Below are 13,318 nucleotides of genomic sequence, written 5' to 3'. Positions count from 1 at the left end.
AAATGGCCCTTTGGGGAGCACAGGGCTGGTCTGCTCCATTGAGAATCTGCAGGGTGAGGTCCTCTTTGGGTTGTGGCACCTGTGGAGCATAAACACACCAGGGGAGGACAGCTTTCCTTTCAGCCGGGCCGATCTTCTGTTTAGCTTTCCTTCCACTAAAAACATCCCCTAACAGACAATCCAGACCTCCTCCAGCCCAGGCGCCACAGGAAGAACTGAAGAGCCCTGGAACCACGGTCGGTGAGCGGCACAATGCTCTCCCACCTCTGTTTACCTAAATCTACTTCCTCCATTCCCTCCACCTCAGGTGGCCTTATAGCCCTGGTCACCAAAGCGCGCAAACACAAGGAGGATAAATACACCAGCAGGGCTCAGGGAAGCTGTGGAGGCCATCACTGGTGTTTCCCCAGATCAGGTTTATAAGACAAACAAGTGGAAGGGAATCATGCTGGGACTCTGTTAGCGGTGATAAATGAATTCACGTATTATGGTAAACACATGGGCAATGTGTGTGTGTGTGTGTGTGTGTGTGTGTGTGTGTGTGTGTGTGTGTGTGTGTGTGTGTGTGTGTGTGTGTGTGTGTGTGTGTGTGTGTGTGTGTGTGTGTGTGTGTGTGTGTGTGTGTGTGTGTGTGTATATTTGTGAGTGCCTCTGTGCTTTGTAGGCACAATCTCATGAGAGCTTGATAGCAGCTTCATGCAGATGTTGATCTTGTCCTATTTGAGAGCCACTTTGAGTGCTTAGTGAAATTATTCAGCACTTACAGCATGGGCCAGAGCGCAGCCCGCAGGGGAACCCGATAAACAAACAACAGAGAATTATTCAGGGTTTAAACACTTAAACACCCACTTCAGCAGAGTCTTTAAAGTGGGTGATTAAAACGGGCACTGAGCTCCCACAGAAAACCCAGAACCACCACAGAGGCCTCAGTCACCGAGAGTTTATCAGTGAAACCGAGAGTTTCTCCCTGTATATATACATATATATAAATATATATATAAATGTGCACATTTATTGTGCTGTGTATAGAGCATGCAGTTACTTTGCTGGTGTTTCTAAGGTTTTGCAGGTTTGGTATGGCAATTGCATGACACTTACACTCAAGAGCTTTCCTTGCTGATATCTCTGGTCTATCTTTACTCAAATATGAAAGGAAAATAGTTTATGACCCTTTTTAAAATGGCATTAGTGTGTCTAAGAGCATATTCACACATCAAAAGATACGTCAAAAGATACTACAGATACAGATACATACAGATATGTGAGATTTACAGCAAAGATGATGATGTCTAGCTAATATAAAACATTTAGGTGAATTGTCTGCTCTGACTTCCACACTGTTTACACTATTTAGTATAACACAAGCCTGTCAGTGGCTTTCCATTTCAATCCGGTCAAGTTTTAACACAAAAGAAAACAAAAGAGCAGAACGCGCTCAAAATTGATCTATTCTTTAGAGTTGTGAGATAAATGCCACCCTCAAGTGAGGAACAAAGCCTTGCAGCCACAGAGACACTTTGATCAACAGCTATCCGTTGCTCCAAACTGAGCATATATTTGGGGAAACAAAGCACAATCTCAGCTGCTAATCCCCTGAGATTCAGAGCACATTCTCGTAGAAGCCTTTGATCTCTGAAGTGCATCCGGACAGCTGACTCCCGACATATTGCACACTTACACGCACACGCATGAAAAGATATGCACATAAATGAGCATTGCGCCCTGACTATTAATACGGCAAATACACCGTTTTATTTCTTACACCACCAACAGTGACAGGAGATGATGGCTTTTACAAATTTTAAACCTTTTACCTGTTAAATAATTCAGAAACTAAACAGATTCAGTCCTGCATTTCCTAAGATCGGGTATGTGTGGTATAATGGCCAGTGAGAAATACAGAGGGAGAAGCGGGGGAGGGAAATGCTTTCGCTTCCCCCCCCCAAAAAAAAAGGTAGAAGGAAAAACCTGATCAAATGTCGACATGCCACTAGAGCTTTATCTTACTCTCAACCAGCATCTTTCTTTCACAGAAATCCTTTCCAGAAGGCATCATTCACAAGCTTTTAGTAATCTGTGCGACATACGATGCCTGATGTGACATTAAAGCCACCTCCACATCCTCGAACCTCCCAGTCCCCCAGCTACGTTGATGTCAGCCCAAGACTTCCACCGCATCTTCTCATGGGAAAAAAGGAAAAAAAAAAAAAAAAAATCACAGAGCCCCTCTATGGCCAGGTGCTACCCCTCCTCCCAAAGGCGAGGGCTTTTCTTCTCTTTAGAGTGTGGCTCCAAACTTTTCTCCCAGCCTCTTCAAAGAGCAACAACAGGCCCTTGGTCCCTTGGGAGCACAGAGGGGGTAGAGCCCGGTGGGAGAGGGGCATACGTCACACAGCACGCACAAGAGGCCAGCCGGTGGGAAAAGAAAACGCACAGGGAAAAAGACAGAAAGCAGGAGAGAAAGAGGATGAGGAGTCTGTATTTGAAAGGTGCTTTCAGCTTCGAGACAAGGGCCCTCGCTTTGTGGAAAACGACAAGGAAAGAAAAAGCACAACAGCAGAAGCGAAAAACGAAGGGGGCGCAAAACCTGCCACGTCTTTTATCAGACTTGGAGGCTGAGGGAATGCGTTTAAAAGCTTTAGGCCTATTTCCAAAGAAACCTTTCTACTTTCAAAAAAAACCTAAAAAAAATCAAAGACCTTGCAACCAACTGTGAGACAAGGGGGTTGGGGGCAGAAGTTCCACTGTGATTCACTTTTGAGTTGCATTCTGTCGTCAGATGTACCTTTGCTTTTGTCTGTCTTCCATACAAACTGATGGAAGTTCAGTGGAAGAAAAAAAAAACCTAAGTTTTGGATTTGTAGGAGCAGCAGCTCAGGAAGACTTGGAAGAGGTGGAAGGAGGGTGGAGGGGATGGGGGTGGTCTTTTTACTACACAGAGGGTAAGGCTTCACAGAGGAGGAGGAGGAGGAGGAGGAGGAGCCATCAGTGTCACTACAGACACCTCCCTGCGTGGCCCACTTCAAATGCAGTCTCATTTCATCAGCAGCAACCGTCACACAGGGCCACAGGGTAAACGCAACAAACAGATGGAGGTTAGGAAGGGAAGATGGAGGAGAGGGGAGCACCAGAGGAGGGGGCGGTTTTAACCACAGAAAGGGGTAACTTGTGAGGAAAGCCATTAAAATAGAATACATTTGAAGTCAGTCCTGACGCCCGACAACCATAATGGTCGTGTCTTTTATACGATGCCAAAGGAAGCAACCTTATAAACTCGCCACCAGAAATTTGAACTACCAAGTCCTATGTTGTGAAAATCTTCGGCCATATCGATGTCTATGTCAGCAACAGAAATCTACAGGCCGCACAGAACACATCGGATTTATGGGTGGGTGTAGACACCATGCTGTACACAGGGGAGAAAGTGTGCTGAGGTTCATATGACCTGGATCTCATGTGTTGAGACCCGCAGATCCACCTGTCCACACCACTCACTCACAGTCCGCCCGGCTCGACCAACCGACGGCGTATCTGACCGCACACCTCATGAACGGCTGCAGAGCACAGAGTCTGCATGGAAACACCACACAGTCTTTTAGGTGCATCTTTATCTTCTCTGCATACTCAACAATATCAGAACCATTAATAGAGACAAACTAATGTGAGCCGCTCCTCACCACAGTGATTTCTTTAGGATCTGCATTGCTCCTACGGGGAATAAGGTTTTGGGAAAGTTTGGATCAAAAGAATTCCAAGCACGGACTCCCCACTGTTGACACCCGACCCACATTCTCCCGGACCCTGGTTCAGCTGGGGGGGGGGGCTCAAAGAACAGCGGCTATAAATAACTATCTCACCAGGTATTCCATACAATATAGACAACTTTTAAAGCTAAGAGAGCAGACTTGCATTCTCTCACGTAAAAGGTTAGCTTCTGTTTTTGTCTGAGAGCACCGTGGGGTCGAGCTTTTAAAGCTCTCACACAACGTTAAGACTTCTAATGGGATACGGCGAAGATTTCCTCTAGCGAAGGGGAATAGATTCAATTTGAGGAATAATTCAAAATTCTACATCATTTTTAACAGGAATATTTTCTAGAGCATATTTTTCAAGAAAAATAATCTTCACACATTGAATTAATCAATAAATATTTTGGAAAAGGTTGGGACTCTGTACCATTTGTGTAATTCTTCTTAAGAAGGCAGAAACATCAACACATCAAACATCAACTTATTTAGCATGGTGCTTACATAACTATGAAATAAATATTTTTAAGCTTTGGGAAAGCTACTGAAAATTACTGAACGTTACGTCACATCTCAACACTGCTCGTAAACTACGCTGCCACAGATTGATGAAAAACCGTGACTTTACATCATAAATCAGTCCCTCTAGGATTTCACCTTCTTTGTGATTGTTATTGTCAAACATGTTTGTTTTTGCTGCAGATTTTCTGAAAAGTTCCAATGCAATTTGCAGAAGTTTAGGTCTTTTTTTTTTTTTTTTTTTTGCAATAATTTTGCACAAATTGGCAAAACTTGCAAGCCGAAGAAAAAAAACAGATTTTTTTTTTTTTTTTTCAAACTAAGACCTAATGACAAAACATATGTAATCACTTCCTGTATTACTACGTAGACTGCACATCCCAGAAATAAATGGAAATACTTTAGTTTGTTTTTATTGAATCCTTGACCCACTAAAAGTGACATCGTTTTATAGAAGAAGACTCCATCTTCTGTAAAAATGCCAATATTCATGTTATGCATGCTGTATGCCTCAGCACAAAGTATAATCTCATAAAACTGTAAAGCTGTAAAAAAAACTCAGGTGGTTTAACACGTACTGTATGATAAGAATAACGCAGGGAAAGGCAACGATCGGTGACCTAATTATTACGATAAGACGAGATTTCCCGTGAAGCCCATCACCACCACTTCAGACACTTTTTTTGATGTAAGGATGTAGTTTGTTCTGATCATGAGAGGTTAAAGAGACTTGTTCACTGTAAATGAGGCGTTTTCTGTTTGGGAGAGGTTTACTTTGTGCAGAAGAGCCTTCAGCAGAGCTTCTTCTGAGCACTTTTAATGCGGTGAAAATTACAGCAGACAAATGTGTCAGATATTGATTGAATTTAATTACACAATATCCCGATTTCCTGGAGGGAGTGGTCATTATAGATTTACTTCAATTAATTTAATGATCACGAAACAAAAGAGAAAAGCACCAAAATAAATTATGTGGAAACACCTCTCTTCTTTTATTCATTCTCCCTCTGAATTTTAAAAGCCATTAGCCATCCAGACTTGAATTATTTATACAAGCTGAACTACGCCAACTCTAAATTGTTCAAAAACATCCAGCCCTTTCGGCAGGGGCCCCTTCCACCCTGGGCCAAAACTTCACACACACCGCTGTTGTTGGGAAAAGAAGCACGTGAAAATGTCGTGGAACAAAGTAATGAATGTTTGTTTTTGTGGTAATAATTTATGGTAATTGAATGGTAATACTGTGGGTTCAAATGCTTAAATTGCCCAAAGCATACGAACCCCACTAAACACATGAGCAGCGACGTAAATAGAAGGGATTTTCTGCTGCAGCAGCGTCTTCATGCTCCAAAGGGAAATATAGATTCAGGTGTTTCTTACAGTCACTCAACAAAAAAACGTCCCTTAGACACAACACCTGCTTTGAGAACCAACGTTTTACTATATGAATAGGTAAACTGCAGCGCTGGACACGTTGTAATCATCAACTATAACACCACGTAGGTGCCAACCTCCCAATACCCTGTAACACACTTTAACCTGCACTTTGTCATAAATAACCCATCATGCAACACAGCTGGAGAAAAAACAGTGGCGGACTTTAGACCTGATGTAGGTGGGAATTGGAAAATATTTCTGTTGTCTAAGACTTCCTCAATTTGTTGTTTGCCTACTGCTCACCTTCATGCGGATAACTCCCCACACCAAAGGCACATTTTTTGAAAGGATCTCACCCCGCGTGTGCACTTGTGTCGAGCTTGCGTGATAACCAGTATAAAGACGTGGCATAACATGACCTTTACGAAAGAACTGCTGCATCTTAACGGAGTATTTCATCATAATGAGCAAATGACTGGCAAAAAGGAGGGAAAATGAAATCGACTGTTTACTACGCCAAGCAGCTACATGCCGCTGATGATAGGATTCTCCTTTTTCACAAATGGTGGGCAACTAAAGGAGCTGTCAAGTATTATAAAAGGAAAATCCTGCGACGCAAATCACAACTGAATATTACAGTAGGTACGTCAATGTGTTCAAAATGAAATAGATCCTGGATTTTTGGGCTGTATTCAAGAGATAGATGCATTTCTTCTGCAAGTGTCTGGATCGTGGGCGGAGGAACTGATTTTCCTTCTTTTTTTTTTTTTTGATGGGCTCCAATTCCTCAAACATGCTGCCTTTGAGGAAGGCATCGCTAACCAAAGAGGCTTAAGGCTCCTCTGAAGCAATTCCAAAGGATTTCCCCACTTGACAACAACAGCCCAGTGTTTACGGTACTGCCAAAATACAAAACAAGCATGACCTCCAACATTTCTCCCCAGCCTTTACAATCCACACTTGTCACCAGACTGTCACACTGCAATGCTTTCAACTCAGGCTTGATCTATTGTTACCTAACAAAACAAAACAACAACAAACCCTCAGATCAGTGCTTAGGCTGATCATTGGTTCCCTACGTGTGTGGATTAGAGCTCAACCAAAGCAGTATTAAAATGTATTGTTTAATTTTGTCAGCGAAACAGGACAACAACAACAAAAAAAGGGACTGCAACACATGAAACTGAGATGTTCCTGTTCACTTCAAGAGCTTCGGAGTACATTTTAAGCTTGCAAATATCTCCCTGCCTAAAAAAAAAACAGCAACATTTACCTCCCTGTGTGCAGCCAACATGAACTTCTCCCTCCACCACTGTAAAAAGTTTATCAAAAAGTTTGTGAGGACTTTGAGACATCGGCAGAGGACGGACACGAGCTGCAGCCTTTAAATGTAGCCTCGTGCTAAAGTAGTGGCAAGGTGAAGCGCAGCTTTAAAAAAATATATATTAATTTTTTTATTTTTTTTTAAACGCCGCACGTGAAACGAACACAAACATCGTAAAGAGGCAACACATTTGATATGAAAACAGCAGGAATTTCTGCTTCACTGTAAATAAACCGGTGGACAGAGTCTCACTCACCCGCGTCGTCAAGCCGCAGTTATTCTTGTGGTGACAGTCCTGCTGCTCGAGGCGAGAGCTCGTGCAGTAGTATTTCTGCTTCACGAGCCAGTCGTCGATTCCCTTCCTCGCCAAACAGGCATTGACTACAAAGCTGTCGCCTGAAAACACACACGCGCACGCACACACACACACACACACGCGCACACACAAGCGCATTATTAGCGGCTACAAACTACGTTTCCTCGGTGCTGCAAGCAGTCCCGTCTTCAAAGAGTCGGACAGCAACGCGCTGGAGACGGAGATGAGACCAGAAACTGCTTCGCTGTTCTCAAAACTGACCCAAATTGCTCAGAAAATATGAAAGTGCATGACACAAAAGAGGGAAAGAAGAAGTGCGCTTACCTTCAGGACTCTCCCTCGGTTTACAAATAGCGGCTTGAGAGAAAGAAAGACAGGAGACAATGAATGTGTTACTCGAAAGTATCGCAGCAACTACAGCTGTGATTTTCCTCTCAGGAACAGGAACGCTTACCATGTTTCGAGTGCAGTTTACCCATTTCTATGCATCGAGTTGGAGTTGAAAACCATCAGATGAATATAATCCAAAGAAAAGAAAAAATAAAGAGAGGCGGGCTGCGATATCCAGACAGAGGAGCGTCCGTGGAGACGGAGAGCAGACTGCGCTCGGTACAGGACCGCACGACTGGGAGCCAAACGAGCCTTTGATCCAGAGCGCCGCCGCTGACAAGACACACAAAAGACAATAGGCTGTGCGACTTCCTGTCGGCGCTTTCACAATAAAACCCGTGGACTCCATGGGACGTAAACTAGGCATGCGCCAAACGAAATAGAGATGACATACAGTGTTGAAAAAGAACAAATACTTGCATTGCGTTCATGCTCTTACATATTATAAATGTAAAGCCAGAAAATATCAACAGTGCCTTAATTTGTTCCCCCGCAATTTTTAAACTTTTAAACGTCTGTAAACCAAAAATTGGTGCAGTTAAACTGTCTACTTAAACTATTAAAGTAACTGATCAAAAACAACCCCGCAGCAACCCGTCCGTGTTGCTGCTTAATATATTTTTATTATGAAAATAAAAAGTCATGACTTCCGGGTTCAGGTGACTTCTTCTGGCTGACTTGATGCAGCTCGCTCAGCTCTCCCCGCTCGTGTGTCTCTTCAAAGCGCTGAAGAGATGTCAACAATAAGATCAGGATTTAGAGCTACGTCACCCCAGAGTGCCAGCAAGTGCGTGTAAACGCTCTGAACTTCCCTGCATTGTTTTCAGTCGTTCTCATAAACGGGAGTCCTGGGGACTTCGTGTCGGTGTGCCGTGGCGTCTGCAGTTTTGGGGGAAACCATGTCAGTTCAAATGGATCCAAATCAAAACGTGGAGTTTTTAATGTTTTATTTGAGGGCAAGTGGAAATTGAGCAAAATGCAAAAGAAAGTTTCTAGTTGTGAAAATTGTCTCTCAGGTCAGCTCTGATACATTTTCTACATCTGACATCACAAATCATTTGCCACAAGATCTTTGTCACAACACCTCTGCCGTCGCATGCCAGCATAACTTGAAATGGGCTCCCTCTTGACTGTAATATAAACCATATTAACAATTATCCTGTCACATGGGTTTCCTGGGGACAAAATGATATCACATGTGGCTCTGTGGTCAGTGCACATCTGTGTTTGGGGTCTCTGACATGAGAATAAGGATCTTATTGGAGTGAGGCAGCAGATGAAGGCAGGCTAAGATTCTTTTGATGTCTTCATAAAACAGAAGCTGCAGCGCCATTTCATGCCGGGCTGCCAGTAGCTCAGTGTGACAGTAATACAACACAGTGGGCATCATCTTGTGACAAAAGAACTGGTAACGCTCCAGACATTTTCTTAAGAGATGCCATACTAATGCTCCAATAATTATCAATGTAAGAATAGACTTTGACATTAATCACATTCTAAAATTGATTATTTATCTCTGGTTGGCAGTTTGAGTTTTCCCCCAAAATACCAACTGAGTCGATTGTATGATGTGAAAAATTTGGAAATATGTTTCTGTTCAATAAAAAAAAAAAAAAAAAAAGATACACTATACAATGCAATGTTTTCATCTTTAGATTAGTATGCTCATTGGAGGACCAGGCTGAACATGTATAATGTGCTTCCATTGTTATATAAGATAAAAAGTTTTTGTTTTTTCATGAGAAACTATTATGTGTTTTCTACTTTGAAATAATCTGATCGATCAGCTTCGATGAACTAATAAAAAGAGGAGTCTCCTTGATATGCTGTATCAGTTTCATGAATGAACACTTGAATACATGAATAAGACACAAATGTTATTTAAAAAGGTTTCCTGAGAACTGTCGCCTGCATGGTGCAGGCAGTAGTGTTTTATGTGTTTTCAAAATAGGTTCCTTTTTTTATTCCAAATGCTGGATGTCTAAAATTTGTCTTAACTTGTCATTTCTGAGTCATGGTGTATTTTATTCCTTTTTAAGTCTAAAAACAGGGGAATATTACTTCAGTTTTGGGACATCTTATTAAAAGCTAGAAGCACTTAAAAGCAATGACGTGCTGACGTACTCTTACTGGCCCCTAAATTAACATTGGTCCCTACTGTCAGGATGTCAGAACTGTGTTTAAGTTTACAGGCCATGTTGTTTGTACCTGTGTGTCTCACAGCATTGCTATCAGCATGTCAAGCACACACACACACACACACACACACACACACACACACACACACACACACACACACACACACACACTGGCAGAATTTCATATTTACTCTATTAAGTTGAATGAAAAAAAGTTGGTTTTGTTTTGTGTGCATATTTCGCATTTTACACCTTTTATCTTTACACCATTATCTTCAACTCAGGACTTCACAAGATTCCTGCAAGTCTTCCTCTGTGGCTCTGGTGGAAACAAAGGACCCAATATTAACAGATTAAAATCCTAAACCCCAAACAAAAGAATAAAGGCAGGATCCTTCAGTGTGTTAAGGTACCTTTGTGCAGTCCTTCCTTTGGTACAGACCAGTTCCTATCTGTGGCTAACCTTAGAAATAACTCAAATAGGAAGTACAATGAGGTCTCTGCATTCATCTACGCTTACTGGTATTTATCTACTTATTTATATGCTGGTATTATAGTTTATGTAAATTATTTATTGTGCTTTATAATATTCCCCACAGACAGTATATGTTTTACATTCTTTACTTACAGAGCAACTGTCAGCCACACATGTTGTAGAAGCGGAGTTTCATCAACTTTTCTTTTGCCTTGTCTCATTTGGAGCCAGGCGATCACCGTGAGAGCATGTGAATGTTGATGAGCAGGACGTTTCAGAGGAGATGCCTTTGTTACATGTCACCGGAAAACTTCAACTTCCTTACTTTTGTTTGCACTATCAGCAGCAACTTGTCAGTGAAAACACAGGTTGCTCACTCTGACCAGTTTGTCGAGTCTACACATATACCGTACATCATATGTTTGAGGCTTTATAGAGGGAATTTAATGCACAAGCTTCCTCGCAGGAGAGGTTCAATAAATTCTGCAGTCAAGCAGCTAATAACCGCAGGTGATATCCAAATCTAAAGTTGGGATGATTTCTGTCAAAGTTAAGATCAAAAACCTAATTTGGCCCCAATTTCCAGGGAAGGACGCTCCCGTTTTTGAGGTTGAAGATACACAGCGGACATATGTCCCTAATTCAGACCCCCAGTTGCATTTCTACAACACAGTGGTTTCCGCATCCTGACTCTATCATCACATGTTGTACCAAGAGGAATCAGGCTCCTCTTTGAACTAGTCTGCCACGGACACACAGATGAGCTTGTTATTATAGCAACTCGCCTGAATTTGCTGGGAAAGAAGGCCTGTTCCTCTGACACACTTCCTGTCCTTTGAAGAGGCCAACGGAGAGATGGCTTTGCGGGCCCTATTTCCAAGCTTCGCCTTTGATGCTTCTGAGAGAAGGTGGTGGGGGTTTAAACCCTTCGCATGGACGTGAACCCCCAAACTTCCAATAACTCCCCATTATTGTGGGGATGCAGCTATTTTGGCCCGACACATCATCAAATCAGAGAATGAATGAAGTAAACATTCAGCTTTTTTTGAGACATTTGTCAAATCCAGTGGAAATCTGTTTCTTGATTTCTGTGATGTTTCTTCCTTTATGGCGAAAAAGCTTCATAGAACAAAGCCAAATTCTTCAGACACCTGCCTGATTGATGTAGGTATTTATTGGCCAGGGGGAGCGCCTACCTTGGTGGCCAACTCGGGCTCATTCCACCATAAAACGGGCATTCTCCCTGGAAACAGGAATAATGGGGGGCATTCAGACAGCCAGATTCAGGGGGATCTAATGGTTTGTCTGTGTTTATGTCCTTGTAACAATGTTAGGGGGCCTGATGCCTGGAGAGCCCACCGGAGGGAATGCTGCCTGGTGGTGAGGAGGGGGATGTGAAGCATATAGAGGGAGAGAAGAGCAGCTGCTGGCCGCTTAAAGCTCAAACATGTGACTGTTGCCTTTATCTTGAGGAACAAAAGGGCATGGATGTTGTAAAGGGCAGAAGACAATCGTGACTGAAGTACAGTGTTGATTCCTGCAGCGGTTGTGACTCAGCCCATTGTGGCGGCCCAGCATGTGATGTGTCAGGCGAAGGGTCTGCAGGGAAGGGAAGGCAGCCTTGCATGCGTTGGCCTTTCTGTATTTTGCAAGTAATGGAAATAATCTGGATTCAGAATATTCCTGGATCCATTTTTTTTTTAAATGTTGACCTTATATAGCATTTTGAGTAAAATTCTGGGTCAAATGGGATGCAACCACACTGTTAATGACAGCTTTGATGTACAATGTTGTATTTATTCAAACTAACTGGCAGGTGGCAGCTCCTTCCTTTTAAACATATCATGTCATATTATATGGCAGGACAAAAAGCAATAAAAAAAATATATATAACAGGCACAAAACTTTGCATTGGAAATTATCAACAAAACCTCTATTTTACTATTTAAAACACTCCGCATTATATATTAAAAATCCCTTGTTGTGTAAAAAGTGAAGTTTTCACCAAAAACTCAGGAAGTAGTATTTTACGTAGTTATAGTAAGCCCTCTAAGCTTGTTTTGGTCTTAATTTGTTTTGTCGTGGTGGCAAAATCTTTTATTTAACCGCACAAAATTAGCAGAAGTGGTGAAATAATAATGTATGCAAACATGAGTTTTGAAAAAATCTTCCAGATGGGACTTTCTTATCTGAATAAGACTGCTGATCCTGTACTTTACATTAATGGTTTGTAGTGTAAAATAGGGGAACCCTTACCATCCCACTTAAAAATTCCTTTTTATCTTAACAGCGGCATATAAAACGCCCTAACAGGGCCTGAAGCCCACTGACATTTCTTCTTTTTTTGGCAAAATGTGTCTGCAATAAAGCAAGTGATGAAGACAGTGAATGGTGTGCACTCACGTGCAGACTTTTAGGGGCGCCGCTGAACGACTAGTAATTTTGCCAACATCGAAAAGCTCTCAAAATTTAGGCCTAAATAATCAATAGTTTCTGCTTCTGTACTTCTCTTTGCTATCTGCACTCGGCACTGACTGCTTTTTTGAAGCGGTGGGGGTGTAGCCCCATCCAGAACGAGGACACAATTAGTGTATTCAGCCGAAAACAGTGGGGTTCCCCCTTTGATGTGGGGATCAAATGAAGGAGCTGTGTGTTTTTGTCCAAAATGACAGGCTTGCCAGGTTTACTAATGGGTAGCTAATAGAAAGAGAGGTTTATGATGCTCATTAATTACACAGTCTGTCATGTGTTGGAAGGGTAGAATAGAGGAGATAGAGGGAAAAAGAGAAAGAGAGTGGGGTGCAGCAGAGGAAGCAAAAAAAGAGAGTGGGGGTAGTGGCAAGATGGCTGGGTGAACTCTGAAAGGGGAGAAATTGGAAATGAGTGGAGTGAAAGAGCAAGGGCAAGGAGAAGATCTCCTAAGAGATCCGCACAAAACCTGAGTTGATGGGAAGAGAGGAAGGAGAGGAAGAAGAAGAAAAAGGAGAAGAAGAAGAAAAAAAGAAATGAACAGGGGGAGATAAAATAATCCTT

General features: G+C 42.3%; 1 protein-coding gene across 2 annotated transcripts in view; it reads right to left on the bottom strand.

Annotated features, from left to right (window-relative positions):
* Positions 1–7,918, bottom strand: part of nkd1 (NKD inhibitor of WNT signaling pathway 1) — a 29,164-nt gene extending 21,246 nt beyond the window's left edge. For both annotated transcript variants that reach the window (XM_069690382.1, XM_069690383.1), the window contains exons 1-3: positions 7,737–7,918; positions 7,607–7,639; positions 7,223–7,362 (exon numbers count right to left, since the gene is read on the bottom strand). In XM_069690382.1, coding sequence (XP_069546483.1) covers positions 7,223–7,362; positions 7,607–7,639; positions 7,737–7,761 — 198 coding nt within the window. In that variant the 5' untranslated portion in view covers positions 7,762–7,918. The remainder of the gene's footprint in view (positions 1–7,222; positions 7,363–7,606; positions 7,640–7,736) is intronic.
* Between the last annotated feature and the right edge of the window lie 5,400 nt (positions 7,919–13,318).

The sequence above is a fragment of the Brachyistius frenatus genome, unplaced genomic scaffold (genome assembly GCF_029030835.1).
Source record: "Brachyistius frenatus isolate BFR_SWC_R1_liver_20210118 unplaced genomic scaffold, ASM2903083v1 Contig_9, whole genome shotgun sequence".
NCBI lineage: Eukaryota > Metazoa > Chordata > Actinopteri > Embiotocidae > Brachyistius > Brachyistius frenatus.
This window is presented reverse-complemented; position numbering and strand designations above follow the sequence as displayed.